The sequence below is a fragment of the Heterodontus francisci genome, chromosome 1 (assembly GCF_036365525.1).
Source record: "Heterodontus francisci isolate sHetFra1 chromosome 1, sHetFra1.hap1, whole genome shotgun sequence".
NCBI classification, from domain to species: domain Eukaryota; kingdom Metazoa; phylum Chordata; class Chondrichthyes; order Heterodontiformes; family Heterodontidae; genus Heterodontus; species Heterodontus francisci.
Genome location: NC_090371.1, coordinates 86346337 through 86367472, shown reverse-complemented (window position 1 = coordinate 86367472; position 21136 = coordinate 86346337). Strand labels below are relative to the sequence as shown.

The window sequence follows — 21136 nt, the reverse complement described above, 5'->3', positions numbered from 1 at the left end:
AGAAGTGCGGGTGTGCCAGAATATCGATTTAATTTCTTTTGAATCAGTACTGGTTATCGGGGAAATGAGCCAGGAATGGACTAAAACCGTAGGTTTCCTTGTTTAATAAAAGATGCACATTCCTTTAGTTCTTTAAACTGTTTAGTACAGTGCTTCTTTCATTAAGGTTTTTTGCAAGGCCATGTATCACTTATCCACCAAAGCTGATATTGTGCATTTCAACGTGCTGTGCTGCTGTTACACTTTTAAACCTGGAAGTAGCCACTGCTATTATACTGTGCATGAAAGGAATGTTCAGTGGTTCTAAAATGCTGGATGTAGAATAATCTGACCTCGGATGCCGCTACAACAGTAATTGCAGTTTAAAGGTGTGGACTTTTTACTGCAACTTCCAGATACACATGTATGGACATAAATGAATTGGCCAAACCAATAACGCTGGATATCATCTCGAAGGAATTGTAAAAAGCACCACAACCTTTCCATTTGGCAAAGAAAATCGCTTTCCTTGATTGATTTTTTTTTTTTGCTGTTGAGTTATTTAACACTGATTTCCTCCCTCCTTCCCGCCAACAGAGAATGTAACCCAATTTTAGCTTTGCTTCTGAAACAAGGACTTGCCACAATAAAATTATTCACACCCTCTTGTATTTGCATGAGGTTTACCATTGAAGCCAGCATCTGCGCTGATGTGAATAACTCTTGCTCCCTAGGATTATAGCTGGTACCGAGAGTGATCCCGTCTTGCTTGCATAAAGATGTTTGTGGTTGCTAAATTTTTAGTTGCTGCAAGGCTTTTTCAACTATGGGCCATTTATGCGAAATATCAGAAGTTTGCATTGCTATTGTTAATGAAAATGCACAAGGTAAAAGTTCAAGAAATTTGCAAGTAGCCATTTAAACGAATGAGGAGAAACTTAGTGCAATAGGTTTTGTGCTCTTTACTGGAAAGGCAACAAATTTTAGATAATCTATTTTCTGTATTCCAACTCGAGAGTTTGTGTTTGGTTTTTGCTTGTACATTTTAGCACCCACCAATAACTTTTACCTGTGTGTGTAATAGATCAAATAATGTTTCCAACTTTATATGTTGATCAGTTGCTTTCACTGTGGACTATTAGATCCTCATGCTCTTGTCTACTTGTTCTGGTAATTTTGCACCCAACATAGTCATTAACGGCATAGAAGCCCATTGAGTCCATGCTGGCTCTCCGCAGAGAAATTCATTCAATCTCACTCCTCCGCTCAATCTTCATAGTCCTTCTCGCGGCCATCTAGCTTCCTTTTGAAATCATTGATTGTCTCCACTTCCACCACCTTTGTGGCAGCGAATTCCAGGTCATTACGATTCAAAGAACAGTACAGCACAGGAACAGGCCATTCGGCCCTCCAAGCCTGCGCCGATCTTGATGCCTGCCTAAACTAAAACCTTCTGCACTTCCGGGGACCGTATCCCTCTATTCCCATCCTATTCATGTATTTGTCAAGATGCCTCTTAAACGTCGCTATCGTACCTGCTTCCACCATCTCCCCCGGCTGAAAATTCCAGGCACTCACCACCCTCTGTGTAAAGAACTTGCCTCGCACATCCCCTCTAAACTTTGCCCCTCTCACCTTAAACCTATGTCCCCTAGTAACTGACTCTTCCACCCTGGGAAAAAGCTTCTGACTATCCACTCTGTCCATGCCTCTCATAACTTTGTAAACCTCTATCATGTCGCCCCCTCCACCTCTGTCGTTCCAGTGAAAACAATCCGAGTTTATCCAATCTCTCCTCATAGTCAATGCCCTCCAGACCAGGCAACATCCTGGTAAACCTCCTCTGTACCCTCTCCAAAGCCTCCACGTCCTTCTGGTAGTGTGGCGACCAGAATTGCACGCAATATTCTAAGTGTGGCCGAACTAAGGTTCTGTGCAGCTGCAACATGACTTGCCAATTTTTATACTCTATGCCCTGACCGATGAAGGCAAGCATGCCATATGCCTTCTTGACTACCTTATCCACCTGTGTTGCCACTTTCAGTGACCTGTGGACCTGTACGCCCAGATCTCTCTGCCTGTCAATACTCCTAAGGGTTCTGCCATTTACTGTATACTTCCCACCTGCATTAGAGCTTCCAAAATGCGTTACCTCACATTTGTCCGGATTAAACTCCATCTGCCATTTCTCCGCCCAAGTCTCCAACCGATCTATATCTTGCTGTATCCTCTGACAATCCTCAGCATTATCCGCAACTCCACCAACCTTTGTGTCGTCCGCAAACTTACTAATCAGACCAGCTACATTTTCCTCCAAATCATTTTATATATACGACAAAGAGCAAAGGTCCCAGCACTGATCCCTGCGGAACACCACTAGTCACATCCCTCCATTCAGAAAAGCACCCTTCCACTGCTACCCTCTGTCTTCATCTTGCCAGCTCACCTCTGATCCCGTGTGACTTCACCTTTTGTACCAGTCTGCCATGAGGGACCTTGTCAAAGGCTTTACTGAAGTCCATATAGATAACATCCACTGCCCTTCCTTCATCAACCATCTTTGTCACTTCCTCAAAAAACTCAATCAAATTAGTGAGACACGACCTCCCCTTCACAAAACCATGCTGTCTCTCGCTAATAAGTTCATTTGTTTCCAAATGGGAGTAAATCCTGTCCCGAAGAATCCTCTCTAATAATTTCCCTACCACTGATGCTCACCGGCCTATAATTTCCTGGATTATCCTTGCCACGCTTCTTAAAGAAAGGAACAACATTGGCTATTCTCCAGTCCTCTGAGACCTCACCTGTAGCCAATGAGGATGCAAAGATTTCTGTCAAGGCCCCAGCAATTTCTTCCCTTGCCTCCATCAGTATTCTGGGGTAGATCCCATCAGGCCCTGGGGACTTATCTACCTTAATGCTTTGCAAGACACCCAACACCACCTCCTTTTTGATAATGAGATGACTGAGACTATCAACACTCCCTTCTCTAGGCTCATCATCCACCAAGTCCTTCTCTTTGGTGAATACTGATGCAAAGTACTCATTTAGTACCTCGCCCATTTCCTCTGGCTCCACACATAGATTCCCTTCTCTGTCCTTGAGTGGGCCAACCCTTTCCCGAGTTACCCTCTTGCTCTTTATATATGTATAAAAAGCCTTGGGATTATCCTTAATCCTGTTTGCCAATGACTTTTCATGACCCTTTTTAGTCCTCCTGACTCCTTGCTTAAGTTCCTTTCTACTGTCTTTATATTCCTCAAGGGATTCGTCTGTTCCTCGCCTTCCAGCCCTGACAAATGTTTTCTTTTTGACTAGGCTCACAATATTCCACGTTATCCAAGGTTCCCAAAACTTGCCAAACTTATCCTTCTTCCTCACAGCAACATGCTGGTCCTGGATTCTAATCAACTGACATTTGAAAGACTCCCACATGTCAGATGTTGATTTACCCTCAAACAGCCGCCCCCAATCTAAATTCTTCCGTTCCTGCCTAATATTGTTATAATTAGCCTTCCCCCAATTTAGCACCTTCACCCGAGGACTACTCTTATCCTTATCCACGAGTACCTTAAAACTTATGGAATTATGGTCACTGTTCCCGAAATGCCCCCCTACTGAAACTTCGACCACCTGGCCGGGCTCATTCCCCAATACCAGGTCCAGTACGGCCCCATCCCTAGTTGGACTATCTACATATTGTTTCAAGAAGCTCTCCTGGATGCTCCTTACAAATTCTGCCCCATCTAAGCCCCTAGTGCTAAATGAGTCCCAGTCAATATAGGAGAAGTTAAAATCACCCACCACTACAACCCTGTTACCTTTACATATTTCCAAAATCTGTCTACATATCTGCTCCTCTACCTCCCGCTGTCTTTTGGGAGGCCTGTAGAAAACCCCCAACATAGTGACTGCACCCTTCCTATTCCTGAGCTCCACCCATATTGCCTCGCTGCACGACCCCTCCAAGGTGTCCTCCCGCAGTACAGCTGTGATATTCTCCTCAACAACTAATGCAACTCCCCCACCCCTTTTACATCCCCCTCTATCCCACCTGAAGCTTCTAAATTCTGGAACATTTAGCTGCCAATCCTGTCCTTCCCTCAACCAAATCTCAGTAATAGCAACAACATCATAGTTCCAAGTACTAATCCAAGCTCTAAGTTCATCTGCCTTACCTGTTATACTTCTCGTATTGAAACAAATGCACTTCAGACCACCAGTCCCGCTGTGCTCCGCAACATCTCCCTGCCTGCTCTTCCTCTTAGTCTTACTGGCCTTATTTACTAGTTTTCCCTCATTTATTTCACTTGCTGTCCTATTGCTCTGGTTCCCACCCCCCTGCCACACTAGTTTAAACCCTCCCAAGTGATGCTAGCAAACCTTGCAGCCAGGATATATGTGCCCCTCCAGTTTCAATGCAACCCGTCTTTCTTGTACAGGTCCCATCTGTCCCTGAAGAGATCCCAATGGTCCAGACATCTGAAACTCTCCCTTCTACACCAGCTGTTCTGCCATGTGTTTAGCTGCACTATCTTCCTATTTCTAGCCTCACTGGCACGTGGCACAGGGAGTAATCCTGAGATTACAACCCTAGAGTCTTTTAACTTCCTACCTAACTCCCTAAACTCCCCCTGCAGGACCTTGTCACTCTTCCTGCCTATGTCATTGGTACCGATGTGTACCACAACGTCTGGCTGTTCACCCTCCCCCTTCAGAATGCCCCCTGTCCGTTCAGAGACATCCTTGACCCTGGCACGAGGGAGGCAACATACCATCCTGGAGTCTCTTTCACGTCCACAGAAGCGCCTGTCTGTGCCCCTGACTATCGAGTCCCCTATAACTATTGCTCTTCTGCGCTTTGTCCCTCCCTGCTGAACAACAGTGCCAGCCATGGTGCCACTGCTCTGGCTGCTGCTGTTTTCCCCTGATAGGCCATCCCCGCCCCCAACAGTATCCAAAATGGTATACTTGTTAGAGAGGGGGAGAGCCACAGGGGATTCCTGCACTGACTGCCTGCCCCTTCTAGCGGTCACGCATCTATCTGCCTGCACCTTGGGTGTAACCACTTCTCTAAAACTCCTGTCTATGACGTTCTCTGCCACCTGCATGCTCCTAAGTGCATCCAGTTGCCGCTCCAACCGATCCATGCGGTCTGTGAGGAGCTACAACTGGGTACACTTCCTGCAGATGTAGTCATCCGGAACGCTGGAAGCATCACGGACCTCCCACATCTCTCAGGTGAAGCACTTCACCCGTAGGTGAAGACACTGGGTAAGCGCCTTGAGGTGCTCCGTGGTTTGTGTAACAGCGCCTGGAGTGGCTATAAAGGCCAATTCTAGAGTGACAGACTCTTCCACAGGCGCTGCAGATAAAATTGGTTGTCGGGGCTGTTACACAGTTGGCTCTTTCCTTGCACTTCTGTCTTTTTTCCTGCCAGCTGCTAAGTCTCTTCGAGTCGCCATTCTTTAGCTCCGCCTTTATGGCTGTCGACCAGCTCTGGCGATCACTGGCAACTGACTCCCACGACTTGTGGTCAATGTCACAGGACTTCATGTCGCGTTTGCAGACATCTTTTAAAGCGGAGACATGGACAGCCAGTGCGGTCCTGCCACCTGATGCCAAGGATTCTCCGGAGGCAACGAAGATGGAATGAGTTGAGACGTCGCTCTTGGCTGATGTACGTTGTCCAGGCCTCGCTGCCATAGAGCAAGGTACTGAGGGCAGAGGCTTGCAACACTCGGGACTTTTGTGTTCTGTAGATCTGTTAAGCATGATTTTCCTTTCGTAACCCATGCTGACTTTGCCCAATCCCGTTTATGCTTTCCGGGTGTTCTGCTATCACATCCTTTGTAATAGACTCTAGCATTTTCTCCACTGCTGATGTAAGGCTCATGGTCTGTAGTTCCCTGTTTTTTTTTTTTTGAATAGTGGGGTTACATTTGCCACCCTCCAATTTGTCGGAACTGCTCCAGAGTCTATAGAATTTTGGAAGATGACCACCAATGCATCCACTGTTTCCAGGGCCACTTCCTTTAGTACTCTGAGATGTAGATTATCAGGCACTGGGGATTTGTCAGCCTTTAACCCCATTAATTTCCCTTGCCCTTTTTTTTTTTACTAATACTGATTTCCTTCAGTTCCTTCTTCTCATTAGACCCTTGGTTCCCTAACATTTATGGGAGGTTATTTGTGTCCTCCTTTGTGAAGACAGGACCGCAGTATGTGTTTAATTGTTCTGCTGTTTCTTTGTTCCCCATTATAATTTCCCCGTTTCTGACTGTAAGGGACCTACATTTGTCTTCACTAATCTTTTTCTCTTCACATATCTGTAGAAGCTTCTGCAGTCAGTTTTTATGTTCTCTGCAAGTTTACTCTCGTACTCTATTTCCCCCCACTTAATCATCCTGTTTGTCCTCCTTTGCTGAATTCTAAACTGCTCCCAATCCTCGGACTTGCTGCTTTTTTGGCAATTTTATATGCCTCATCTTTGGATCTAATACTATCTAATTTCTTTTGTAAGCCACGGTTGAGCCACCTTTGTTTTTTTTCTGCGCCAGACGGGAATGAATAACTGTTGTAATTCATGCACACATTCTTTAAATATTATCCATTGCCTATCCACTGTCAACCCTTTTAGTAAAGTTCACCAATCTGCCATGGCCAACTCGCGCCTCATACCGTCATAGTTTCCTTTATTTGGATTCAGGAACCAAGTTTCGGATTCAACTACTTCACTCTCCATCTTAATGAAGAATTCTATCATGTTATGGTCGCTCCTCGCCAAGGGACCCCACACAACAAGATTGTTAACTAATCCTTTCTCATTGCACAAGACCCAGTCTCGGACAGCCTGTTCTCTAGTTGGTTCCTCAACGTATTGGTCTAAAAAGCCATCACTGACACTCCAGGAAATCATCCTCCAAGGTATTATTGCTAATTTGGTTTTCCCAATCTATATGTAGATTAAAGTCACCCAGTTGCACCCTTATTGCATGCGTCTCTAATTTCCTGTTTAATGCCATCCCTTACATCTCCACTACTGTTTGGGGTCCTCTAGGCAACCCCCACTAACGTTTTCTGCCCCTTGGTGTTTCTTCGCTCCACCCATACAGATTCCACATGATTTTCTAAGCCAATATCCTTCCTCACTATTGCATTGATTTCCTCCTTTACTAACAATGCAACACCACCTCCTTTCCCTTTTTGCCTGTCCTTCCTAAATACGGAATACCCCTGAATGTTCAGTTATCATCCTTGGTCACCTTGCAGCCATGTCTCCATAATCGCTACTAAATCATAACTGTTTATATCTGTTTGCGCTGCTAATTCATCTAGCTTATTGCGAATACTCCGTGCATTAAGACGCAATGCCTTTAGACTTGTCTTTTTAACATTGTTAGTGCAACAGCCCCAACAAACAAATTTCTCTGCAGCACCTGTGGAAGAGCCTGTCACTCCAGAATTGACCTTTATAGCCACTCCAGGCGCTGCTTCACAAACCACTGACCACCTCCAGGCGCGTATCCATTGTCTCTCGAGATAAGGAGGCCCAAAAGAAGTCATCTTAGCTATATTTTGCACTATGGCCCCATTTGTTTCTCACCCTTGTTTTCTCTGCCTTCCACTTGTGCTTCTTGCCTTTCTGCCTTTCATTTCTATCCTTGTTTCTCTCTCCTCTGTCCCCCTGCCATTCTAGTTGGCCTACTCCTCCTAATTTGTGTAGGTATGTTCCCCCAATATCTCTTGCCCAAAACCTTCAATCTGTCTCCCCTAGTCCTTGTACCATTAGTTAATGGGAACAGTTTCTCCTTGTCTAACTTATCTAATCCTGTCACAATCTTGTACACTTCTCTCAAATCTCCCCTCAATCTCCTTTGTTGCAGGGAGAACAACCCCAGCTTTTCCAACCCAACCTTGTAACTCTAATCTGCTGTATCTCTAATCAATAATCAAAATCCCCCATCCCTGGAACCATTCTGGTAACTACTCTGCACCCTCTCAAGAACCCTCACGTCTTTCCTGAAGTAGCAATACTCTACTCTAGTTGGTGGCCTAACCAGTGTTTTGAACTGTAAAATACTAATGGGCTGTAATTTGATGTCCTTTTATCTTTTTTTTGGTTTTATTTGTATTTTCCTTTTTCCACTTGCTCTGTTCCCTCTTTTGCTTCCCCATCCAGATGTTGTGCATCATGACCCTTGCAACAGCATTCTAAATTCCACATATTGCTCACTTTGTACATGTTTGGCTAGCATGCACAAATTCATTCTACAGCTAGAACAGCAGTTCTTTTGTTATTGATACAAGAAACAGATTTTGTGGCATTATGTGAATTGAAAGCTACTTTGTTAGACCATAGAAAATCTTCACCCCGAAATATCCAAGTTACTTGACAATGTGTAGAAATTTTCCATGTTGACAGGGATACTGTTTTAGTGAAAAAGTACAAGTGATGAAAAGCTGCTAAGTAAAACACTGCTATGCCTTTATTTCTTGTGACGTTGACAAATGGTGCATGACCCAGCTCACCTACTCTCAAATACTTGTAAATATTTTGTCATGAGTAAGGCATTCAAGTTACTTGAATGAAGTTATATGAAATCACTAAAACTCTGCTGCCCATTTCCCAACTCTCACCAAGTCCCTCTCACCTATCACCTCGGTGCTCGGTGACCTACATGGGTTCCCCATCAAGCAACGCCTTGATTTTAAAATCCTCATCCTTTGTTTTCAAATCTATCCATGGCCTTGCTCCTTGCTATCTGTAATTTCCTTCAACCGCACAACCTCTACTACCTAGAAGGACAAGGGCAGCAGATGCATGGGAACACCACCACCTGCAAGTTACCTCTAAGCCATACACCATCCTGACTTGGAACTCTATCGCCGTTCCTTCACTGTCGCTGGGTCAAAATCCTGAACTCCCTTCCTAACACCACTGTGGGTGTACCGACCCCAAATGGACTGCAGCGGTTCAAGAAGGCAGCTCACCACCACCTTCTCAAGGGCAATAAATGCTGGCCTAGCCAGCGATGCCCACATCCCATGAATGAATTTTTTAAAATCCTCTGAGATATCTCTATTCCTCTAATTCTGTCCTCATGAGCATCCCCAGGTTTAATCGGTCTTCCCTTGGTGGCTGTTCTTTCAGTTGCATAGACCTTATGTTCTGGAATTCCCTCCCTACATCCCTGTCTCTCTACCTTGCTTTCTGCCTTTAAGAAACTCTTTTAAACCTACCTCTTTGATCAAGCTTTTGGTCATTTGATCTACTATCTCCTTGTGTGGCTTGGTGTCATATTTTCTTTAATGCTCCCATGAAGTACCTTGGGACGTTATTACATTCAAGGTGCTGTATAAATATAAGTTGTAAAGACATCTCATGATGTGTCAATTTTTGTGATGGGGCGATTGAATATCTACAAGAAATACAGTGTTACAAATGGTTAATGTGCACTGTCGTCTTGTTATTGGAAAAATGCTCACTCCAACCAATTTCTTTGGAAACTGTTCAGAAATTGTACTGCATACTTAAATGAAGGCAAATGATTGTAAGCAATTTCTCACATTTGAAATTTCTTTAGTCTTAAAAATCTTTCCAGGATTGTAGTAGTGTACGTATGATCTGGTCACATGCTTGTCTGTATGCACACTTTCACATAATGACTCAAATTTCACATTCATAAAACAGAAATTACAACTGAACATGTAGCGAACTAATGTACATTTGGAACACCAAGCAGGAATGAAAACTTTGAGACATGAAGTTCAGAAAATTATGAATCAAAAATGGGAAGTCACCAACAACTGACAATTTTATTTTAAACTTAGCCAACTATAATGCTCCAAATATATTTTCAAAATCCTTTTGGCCAATAGGTGGTTTTCTCTACTAAGTTTAGCATTTCTTAGTTTAGTAATAAGATTTGTAGCAATATTCATAAAAGTACAAAATTATTAAACATCATTAAACTTATCTGTGCAGTAACATTTCCTGATTTGAAATGTTTAATATTTTTAGTTGGAATTTTGACTCAGAAACCTGAGGCTTGAGTTGATATAGGCTCCCTAATTTATCACAGTTAGCTGAAGAGACTCGAGTTAACAGGCTATGAAATTAGAAAAATTACAACACAAAACTGGGTGTTTGACCCAATCAGTCCCTGTAGTGGTTGTACTCCATACAATAACTTCTAGAAGATCTTATGCTAGGTAACAAGATTAGACATTCATAGTAGGAGATTTTCAACTATCAACTGCCCATTTTTCACCTTACAAAATGGGTGACCAGCAGTTGAAACTCTACTTGGGACCTTGTGTATCCAATTTACCTGCCTGAAACCACTTCCAACATACTAGCTTTCACCTTAAGCATACAGCAGTTCTGAAAGTTTGCTGTTGACCTTGTCTATCCATTAACTTGCCGAAAGCAACTTGAGACAGGCCTTTAAATAGGTGACCAGCACTCTCGCCTGAAACAGGCAAGAGACTGTTTAAATGTGCAAAACTGGGCCTATGTTTGCTTTAGGAATCTGATCACAACTTTCAAGGAAGCATGCATGGCATATGAAAGTTTCTCCAAGCTTGGAGGCCTAACCAGTAGACCTTAAAGGATCTGCTGAAAGCTTCTCCCAACTGGTTTGTTTTTTTTGTTCATGTTTTCTGGGCCCAGAAGGGGCTGGAGTGCTTTTCTGGGTCCCACAAAACCTTGTCCACTGCCAATCCATTCTTTCTCCCCCTACGTTTCTCCTGACCCTCCCCACACCCCCCACCCCCACTCCTGACAGACTTTTAACTGGCCAATTTTCTTTTTCCTTAGACCCAAGAGCTACAGCGTGGTGCCTGTAGCTCACCAATAAAATTATCTGATAATAGTTTGAACTTCCCAAGTGCCACATTTCTCTGCCAATATTGTGCCCATTCAATGCCCAGCCTGAAAATTTCCACACAAGGTATGCCAGGACTTGCCATTTGTAAGTTCCATCCTCTCCTGCATTCTAGTACATCAGTGGAATTAAATTAATTTTTTTTGTACAAAACCTTAAAGTGGAGATAAAGCAGTACCTTCAACTTTTTCAGAGATCTGTTTTGGAAAAAGCATTATGGGTTATAGTTCCAAGGAGTTATTTGCAGCATGTTACATGTGAGGAATGTCAAATTTCTAAGTGGAATCTTTGTTTTTTAATTCTAAATAATTACAGAAAATCCTATATATAAAAAAAATATATGTGCACCCTCTGGAAAATTCCAGTTTGCAGGATTGGAACAAAATTCTGAATTTAGACATGTCTCGCCAAAACATTCTGCTCAAATATGCTACCTCATAGTGTTTAGTTTACAAATAAAAAGTATTTAAGCTACAATTCTCTATATTAGCCTTTGTTACAAGTAGCCACGCTAAATAAATGAGTTTGAACTGATTTCCCTTACAGGCTGTGTAAGTAAACTTTCCAGGAACTGATTTAAAAAAAAAAGATTCTGGGAGACTTCTTAAAATTCTTTACAGATCCTTTCTCCCCATTTTGATCTCCCAATGCAATCCCCTTTGCCACAGCATAACATTAAATTCACCTTGAGCAATGCTTCATGATATCTGCTAAAGGCTTGGAACATTTTTGTAATTATTTCTCATTTTAATGAACTAAAATCTATCATAATTCAACAGGCGAAGATGGATGAACTTCAGCTTTTCCGAGGTGATACAGTATTGCTGAAAGGAAAGAAGAGACGAGAGACAGTTTGTATTGTTCTATCAGATGATACTTGTTCAGATGAGAAGGTTCGCATGAACAGGGTTGTGCGCAACAACTTGAGAGTCAGACTGGGTGACATTGTGAGGTAAACATTTATCTATTTGGGAAGGATGGAGCATAACTTAGTGTGACTTAGTAATTTTTAAGTATGTTCTTTGCTCTTCAGCATTCAGCCATGCCCAGATGTAAAGTATGGCAAACGAATCCATGTACTTCCCATTGATGACACAGTTGAGGGCATTACTGGAAACTTATTTGAAGTCTATCTCAAACCCTATTTCCTGGAAGCGTATCGACCAATAAGGAAAGGTGAACTTTCAAACTCTGCTTGAAAATATTTTTGAAACTTTTAATTTCCCTAGTAGAGTATGATGAAAACAATGAAATCCAGAATATATTTTGAAGTCTTTTTGGTTTTGTAAATGTTCTGCAGATTTTGCAAATACCTTGTTTAGCAAATTTATAGCCGCTAATTCATAATTTACTTTAAAGGTGATATTTTCCTGGTCCGTGGCGGGATGCGTGCTGTGGAATTCAAAGTGGTGGAAACTGATCCAAGTCCATACTGTATAGTTGCTCCGGACACCGTCATTCACTGTGAGGGTGAACCCATCAAGCGAGAGGTACAGTTAACTAAGTGGGATTGACCATTGCAGGGACATGTACTTTGGCGAGGAAAAGTTCTTGTACAGGAGAATAAAGTATCTTTGAAATTTTAAGTTTATCTATAATTACTAATCAGCTAATCTGTAAATTCCTGCAGTGAAACAGGTGCCACATCATTTTGGAGCACCAATGTTTGCTGTGATGCAAATAGAGGTGAGCCCATTGAGTAGATTGATTTTAATTTAAACTTTATTTTATGTTGGTCAAAATGAGCACAAAAAAAACTGAGGCTACCCAAAGGAATGGGGAGATGGGAAAATCATGGGGTCATCATTAAAATGTCAAGACAATTTGTATTTTCCCTCTGGTTAGAAAGAGCATGAAAAGAGACTAGCAGCTAACATATAAAAGGGAATCCAAAAGTCTTCTATAGGCACATAAATAGTAAAACAGTGGTAAAAGGTGGAGTGGGGCTGATTAAGGACCAAAAAGGTGATTTATGCATGGAGGCAGGGGGCATAGTTGAGGTAACAAATGAATACTTTGCATCTGTCTTTACCAAGGAAGAAGATGCTGCATAGGTCATGGTGAAAGTGGAGGTAATTCAGACAGTAGGGTTTAAAATTGATGAGTTATTGGATAGGCGGTCTGTGCTTAAAGTCGATAAGGCACCAGGACAGGATGAGATTCATCCAAGGATACTGAGGGAAGAGAGAGTGGAAATTGCAGAGGCACTTGCCATAATTTTCCCAAATCCTTAGACTCAGGGTGGTGCTAGAGGACCGGAGAATTGCAAATGTTACACATTTGTTCAGAAAAGGGTGTAAAGATGAGTCCAGCAACTGGAGGCTAGGCAGTTTAACTTCAATGGTGTGGAAGCTTCTTGAAACCATAATTTGGGGCAAAATTTAATAGTCACTTGGGCGAATGTGGGATAATTAAGGAATACCAGCATGGATTTGTTGGAAGAAATCGTGTTCAACTAACTTCCTGGAGTTTTTTTTTGCTGTTGATATGGTATACATGGACTTCCAAAAAGCATTTGATAAAGTGCTGCACAACAGACATGTGAGCAAAGTTATAGCTCATGGAATAAAAGGGGCAGTAGCAACATAAAATTAGTATATAAAATTGGCCGAGTGACATGAGACAGAGTAGTGATTAATGGATGTCTTTTGGACTAGAGGAAGGTTTGTAGTGGAGTTCCCCAGGGGTCAAGTTAGGACCCTTGCTCTTCCTGATATGTTAATGACCTAGACCTTGGTGTACAGGGCACAATTTCAAAATTTGTAGATGATACAAAACTTGCAAACATTGTTAACAGTGAGGAGGATGGTGTAGAACTTCAAAAGGACTTATTCAAGTTGGTGGAAAGGGTGACAAATGGCAGATGAAATTTAATGCAGAGAAGTGTTAAGTGATTCATTTTGGTCGGAAGAATGCAGAGAGACAGTATAAAATAAAGGGTACAATTCTAAAGAGGGTGCAGGAGCAGAGGGACCTGGGTGTATATGTGCATAATTCATTGAAGACGGCAGGGCCGGTTGAGAGACTGGTTAATAAAGCATACAGTATCCTTGGCTTTATTAATGGGGCATAGAGTACAAAAGCAAGGAAGTTAAGTTAAATTTGTATAAAACACTGTTTCTCCCTCACACTTCGGGAAGCATGTGAAGGCATTAGGGAGGGTGCAGAAAAGATTCACGTGAATGATTTCAGGGAGGAGGAACTTCAGTTATGTGGATAGTTTGGCGAAGTTGGGACTGCTTTCCTTGGAGAAGAGATTGAGAGATTAGAATTCTTTGGGGTCTGGACAGTGTGGAGAGGGAAAAACAATTCCCACTGATGGAAGAATCGAGAGCAAGAGGGTACAAACTTTGAGGTTATTGGCAAAAGAAACCATGCAGACATGAAACATTTTTTCATACAGCGAGTGGTTAGGATCTGGAATGTTGAGGAACATCTTGAGTGTTTAGTGGAGGCAAGTTCAATCAATGCTTTAAAGAAGGAATTGGATTGTATCTGAAATGGAAGAATGTGCAGGGCTATTGGGAGAAGGTGGGGGAGTGGCTCTAGGTGAATTGCTCTTCCGGTGAGCCAGCGCAAACGGGATAGGCTGAATGGCCTCCTTCTTTGTAACAAGTCCGTGATATGGAAGAAGTTAGGGCGGCACAGTGGTTAGCACCGCAGCCTCACAGCTCCAGGGACCCGGGTTCGATTCCGGGTACTGCCTGTGTGGAGTTTGCAAGTTCTCCCTGTGTCTGCGTGGGTTTTCTCCGGGTGCTCCGGTTTCCTCCTACAAGCCAAAAGACTTGCAGGTTGATGGGTAAATTGGCCATTATAAATTGTCACTAGTATAGGTAGGTGGTAGGGAAATATAGGGACAGGTGGGGATGTTTGGTAGGAATATGGGATTAGTGTAGGATTAATATAAATGGGTGGTTGATGTTCGGCACAGACTCGGTGGGCCGAAGGGCCTGTTTCAGTGCTGTATCTCTAATCTAAAGTGTATAGAGGATATTCTCTTATGCTGTGTAATAATGCATATTTTTCATAGTTAAATATTCAGAAGTGTTCAAAGAAAATGCTATGTCGTAACTTTATAAGTTGTTGTAATGAAGTTGTAATGCTTAAATATCAAATGGAACTATTCAAATTTATTTTTAGACATGCACAGAACAGCTGACGGTTCCTTAATGATTTGGCGTTCTTGGGCTTTTTCGACTTAAATGCATGATTTTTTTTCTTTTTGGCTTTCATTTGAAGGATGAGGAAGAATCTTTGAATGAAGTTGGATATGATGATATTGGTGGGTGCAGAAAGCAGCTTGCTCAGATCAAAGAGATGGTGGAGCTGCCTCTTCGTCATCCTGCACTGTTCAAAGCTATTGGTGTCAAGGTACGAGAATTAATACTTTTCCTCTTTAATTTCCTTTTTTAATGGATATTTTAAAACTCCATGAAAAGAAATTTTCAAAAGCTTACATTTTAATTTATTGAATTCAATTTTGTGCTCATTTGAATTTAGAATATTATGCAGAGATATTGAGTTCTTGGCATGCACAAGTGTGTCTGTTTCATATATTCGAACTCGGTGAATTCATGGCCAAAAAAAGCTTTATTTACTCTGGCCCAAATATTTGTTAACCCAAGCTGTAGAAGAACGTGTGAATAAATAATTTTGTCTCGCTCAACATTTTGAGAAAGTTTAAGCTCATATTCTGTTGGACCTTTGTACCTGAGAGAGAGAGAGATGAAACCTTGACTTCATCAGTCCGGGCCAGATTAAGATTGAAGTCTCCCACCACCTTCAAGACACAAGTCGGGAGTTTGATGCAGTACTCTCCATTTGTCTGGATGGGTGCAGCTGCAAGAATAGTTAAGAAGCTTGACACTAACTATGATGTATGAATGGTGGTGGAGGAAGAAACCCTCAATCCTTTTAAAAAGGTGCCTGGACCTGAAGTGCTGTAACCTGCAAGGCTATGGATCATGTGCTGGAAGGTGGGATTAGATTGGACGGCTAGTTTTTGCAGCCGGCAAGGACACGATGGGTTGTATGACCTCCTTCTGTGCCGTAATTTTTCTGTGGTTGTTTAAAGCAGTCCACTTCATCGGCAACCCATCCACCACTTTAAGCATCTACTCCCTCCACCCGACATATCGTGGTTGCAGTGTGTACTATCCACAAGATGTACTGCAGAAACTCGCCAAGGCTTCTTTGACAGCAGCTCCTGAGCTTATGACCCACCATCCCCAAATGGACAACAACAGGTGCATGGCAACACCATCACCTCCAAGCTCCCCTCCAACTCTCACATCATCCTGACTTGGACATCATTGTTCCTTCATTGTCAACAGGTCAAAATTCTGAAACTGCTCAACATAGTGCTGTGAGCACCATCACCATACGGACTGCAGTGATTAAGACAACAATGTATTTTGAGGGCCGCAAGGGATAGACAATAAATGCTGGCCTTACTCTTTGCACTAGAATGGACAAATTTTAAAAAGGGCTAGAGGTCTGCACTATTCTGTCCTGATTTTTGTAATTATTTTAATCAAGGTTGGGTACTTTGCATGACTTTTGATTGTATGTATAGAATTGAGTGATTTGTTTTCTCAAGTTTCTGTCCTCTTTCCCCTCTAGCCTCCAAGAGGTATTCTGTTGTATGGCCCCCCTGGTACTGGCAAGACACTGATTGCTCGTGCTGTTGCAAATGAAACTGGTGCATTTTTCTTCCTTATAAATGGTAAGCTACTGTTTTGTGTTCAAACTAAAGTGATTAATATAAATCTGTGTTGAAAAGCTAAAATGTTGTGCAAGACTTAAAATGCTTCTTGGCCTTCAGATAAATTCATTTTAAATGTACTTGCTCTGGGATAAACATGCCAGTATTAAGTTGGGAATCAGTTGATCGAAGCTTGATTAAAACAGGTTATTATAATGCAAGAGTGTTTTACTTCCTGTAAATTTGCACCAAGCTTTTTTAGAAAGCATCGGTGAGTCAACATTGAGTTATGGTGATTATATCTAAAACACAATTGAAACTCTAAGATAGCTGGAGGTTTTATGTACATATTCCATGTACTTCAGGAGTGAGAGTCAAGGGGAGAAACAAATTTGCTTTAAGATTTAATTTTGCCTGTGACCTTCCTTTACTGATGCTACACAGTGGGAACTCTCTTCTTCCCCTCAGCCTGCAGCTGGTGCTCTCATTCCTGCAACAAAATGCCACTTATGTTAGTTTTTTTAAAATTCAAAGTCTGTTCTACTTGGCTGTAGACATTGTGTTAAGTGAGCATTTGATACCAAGGCCCAGATATACATAATAAATTTAGCGGTTTAGCACACCCATAAAAAAACCTTCATATTTTCCTGCATTTTAATTAGACTGTACTGCCGTGTGCATGAAGGAGGCATGACCATTTTTCATTCAGTGATTTGACAATACAGTTAAACTGGAAGTACTCAAGAAAATAGTGACATTTGTATTGGACATTAATTATCTAGTAATATCTTATTGCACATTAGAATCTATTTGATCTTCACAGCAGCTCCCTTCTGCCATGGCAGCTGCCACCAGAGTTCCCATCTCAACTTTTGGATGGCAGGATTTTCTCAAGAGCTCTTCCTCTGAGAATGAGTTCATTCAGTTATTATAGGCAATATCATCCTGCGTTTACCCCAGTTACCCATCGTTATTGAACAGTTTGTTGGACCAAGAGGACTTTGTGAGAGTCCGTGTTGGAGATAGAACTTTAATTAATTCCATTTAATGCCCAAACTAACCAGATTCTTAAAAACATTCAACTTCTGTGCATGGAGCTTGACTCCAGTACTCCTGCTGTAAATCAGGGATAGATCAGTTTGATTCCTACTATGATGCTGTTTGGCGAGCCCTGTTAGAAAGTGGATGTTAAGCATGAGATCCAGCTTGGCTATGATGCTCCCATTATCCAATAACCTGCTGGCATTTACTGTCTAGCCATAAGCATGTGTTAATTTTGAGTGAAATGATTGAGGGCTACCAGTGCTCAATAATACCTGCCACTCTGAGTTCCTGCTTTCAAAGAAAAGACTGGGAAAAAGTTTGCAAGGGTAGAAGAAACTTCCTTTGGAGACCTTGCTTGTTACTAATGTCCTTTGGCGATTGTGCTTTCCCCCTTTGGTATGTGGACCATGTTTGACTGAAATAATGAAAACTGCACCCCCAGCAAAATAAGGGTTTGCTTAATCTTTCAGTTATTCTGTTCTTTACTAATACTGGATTATAAAACATTATGGAAGAACTAACCAACCTGACAAAATAGTTTGAGTGACTTCACAAAAGTTCTTTGTGTTATGCAGAAATAGATACTTCACTTTGCAAAGCTCAGTACAAATGGGCTTTTTAAGTAGAGCGCTTAATATTGTTTTCAAGATTTTGTTTAGAGACAAGCTTTTGTAAATAATGCTCTAATCTGTTTTGCTGCTTTTTCTCTCCTACCCCCAACCCCCCTGCCCCTTTGCCTTCAAGGGTTGGAAAGGACATTCATTATATAGGGGCAGGGAAACCTTTGATTTTGCAAATAGTTACTAGAAATTTCCTTTCGACTTGATGGGTAAATGCACTATTTAGAGCCCAATGGAAGGTTTCTAACTGTCTTGAGTCCTCGTTTGTGCAATAGATTGCAACAAAGACAGTGTGAGATTTGGGACTGCAGTTCACTTCAGTAGGTGGATGGGAGTGATGATCAGCCAGTGTATCCTCTCATGATCACAAACTAGTGATCCCTGTTGTTAAAATGTACACATGAAGGCAGTAATGGCTTTTAACAGTCTGTTGAAATTTGGTATCTTGTTTGCACCTAAAGATTAACACTTGGTTGATGTTTTAGAGGGCTAGTGTTTTTAGAACAAAATAGAAGTTCTAATGAGGCACCTGTGCAGAATACAATAAGTAGCTAGCCATCTCTGTACAACTTTTTCATGGTTTATATAGGAAAAGATGCTAGGGAAACTTTAACAGTTGATTTTAAATATCACATGTTTAAATATTAGTTAACCTCACTGAGTTTTTTCCTTATAGGACCTGAGATCATGAGCAAACTTGCAGGAGAATCTGAGAGCAATCTGAGAAAAGCATTCGAAGAAGCTGAGAAAAATGCTCCTGCTATAATTTTTATTGATGAATTGGATGCCATTGCTCCAAAGAGAGAGAAGGTATGTTCTAAATGTAACTTAGGTGCTAATATTGTGCCCCTAAATTTTAATCTCAATGCTCAAATTTTAATTTTTGAGTAGCAGCTGCATCTATGACAGTACAGTTTGTCATTGTTTTCAATTTTGTTGTTTACAAATTTGAGATTGCCTTTTGTGTCTTTCAATTTATTATAAATTTCCTGTTGAAGGAACTTCTGTGACTGATAGCTGCTGTTACGACCAGATGAAGAAAAGGTCTCAGGCTCCCCTCTTGCCCCTTTCCTGGTTTGGCTGTAACAGGGTTTATCTTTTAAAACACAGTTTTTTAGATTTGCTCTTTAGCCCTTTGCTCACTGCTCTCTAATTGTAATTGCAAATGAACCAATCAGACAGGTTTTCTTAGGTTTAAACAAGAAAGATGTAAGTTTATTAGCCTTCTCTCTCTAACTCAGTTAAAATTACTAAAATATGCGACGCGACCATGCAAGCATGCATATGAGAGAAACACACCCACATTGATACAGACGGGAGGAAAGAATTTGAGTGGGGGGTGGTGTAGTGGAGGTTGGAGTAGAATCCGTAATACAGGAAATTCAGTTACTGGGTGGAAATGTCCTTGATAAAAGTTGGAGTCTTGTGGAGTTCTCGCTGGGGCCCCCAGTGCACAATTTCCAACTTGCTTCTCTGGTACCAGAACACTGAAGAAGTGCTCTGTCTTGAGCCTGAAGCTGATACCATGGGTCCCTGGGATTTTACTAGAGAGAGAGAGAGAGAGAGAGAACTTCCTTCTCTTTGGTCTTCAAATTGCAGTCTGTAAATCCTTTGTGTGGCACAATTCAAAAAGTTCCCCAGTTGGCCAGCAGGTTCTTGGCTGGGAGTGGGGGGGGGCAGGGTTGTTGTAAGCTTTAAGTCCAGCAAGACATACTTGCGGGGGAGGGTGTGGGTGGAGTGCCTGCTCTTATGCAGGCAAGTTGTGGATCATCACTGTTGCCCAGACCAGTCTTGTTAATTGAATCAGTAAGCACTTCCATTGTTGCTCTATTCAGCTGTGTCTCAGAATGCAAATATGCAACCATGTTTTCAGCCACTCAGTTCTGTTTTTTTAAAACAAATTCTGTGCAATGTCCAGTTTAAAAAAATAAGTTTAAGTAGCGTCCCATATGACGAAATTAATATGTTTCCATTTGGCAGGTGTGATTTCCGTCACACGACTGTTATCCAGTGTTGGAACCTTGTCAGATGGGTTTTGCAAATATACAAGTAATATAGCATTTATTGTATTTCTCTTGGCATGTATATCTTTAATCTCAAGAAAATTTGTAAATAACATGCCTCCAATGCAATTATTATGTCTTCTGCTATTGATAGCCTGGCCAAAAAAGGTCAGATATCAAGTTCTGAAACTGTACACTGCACAGTAAAACACGTAGCAATGCGCAGAACCTGGAAAGGTCCCGTAAATGACAAAATAAATGAAAAAATCTCTTACCGGTTGGCTTGCATCATGAATAAAACTTTATAAAAAAAAATTAAGTCAAGAAAAGTAAGAGCTGTGTTTAATTTTTGGGATACAAGGCTAATCATTACGCTGCACTTCACAGTTTCAAGTTATTATTTAAATGAGAAACATCATTGTGCTCTGAAACCTGTTCGAGTGGTATAGCTACACCATGGTTATAGCTAATGCCTTTGTTTTGAGGAACAGGTTTTTTGGTTGCAACCATTGTTTCCAATATAGTTAAGACGATAAATTATGAGTGTGCTAATAGAAGCTTTTTTTAAATCAATATTGTCTTCTACACATCTTAAGTTAAAGTTTGTTTTAAAGGATACTGTAATGACAAAATTGTAGTTAAAAATAAATGCCATTTATTCCGAGATCTGTTGTAAAAACATAAAGACAAAAAGCATTGTTGAGTTTGAATCCAAAGTAATAAGAATATTACATATAAAAGTGGAAGTGTGCTTTTTTTTCCATTAAATTAATATGGTTCCCCATTTTTGGATAATTCATGCAAATTGATGCATAAAACCTGGACAAGCCTATACTGGAGATGTAAAAAAAATTGGGGGGGGGGGGGGAAATGCAAAAAATGTGATTATTCAGAGTT

The 21136-nt window shown here is 41.4% G+C and overlaps 1 protein-coding gene across 2 annotated transcripts in view; it reads left to right on the top strand.

Annotated features, from left to right (window-relative positions):
- The window catches only part of vcp (valosin containing protein), a 59133-nt gene that overhangs the window by 15907 nt on the left and 22090 nt on the right, over window positions 1-21136 (top strand). For both annotated transcript variants that reach the window (XM_068032713.1, XM_068032714.1), the window contains exons 3-8: window positions 11648-11820; window positions 11902-12044; window positions 12228-12358; window positions 15108-15239; window positions 16491-16593; window positions 18913-19046. In XM_068032713.1, coding sequence (XP_067888814.1) covers window positions 11648-11820; window positions 11902-12044; window positions 12228-12358; window positions 15108-15239; window positions 16491-16593; window positions 18913-19046 — 816 coding nt within the window. The remainder of the gene's footprint in view (window positions 1-11647; window positions 11821-11901; window positions 12045-12227; window positions 12359-15107; window positions 15240-16490; window positions 16594-18912; window positions 19047-21136) is intronic.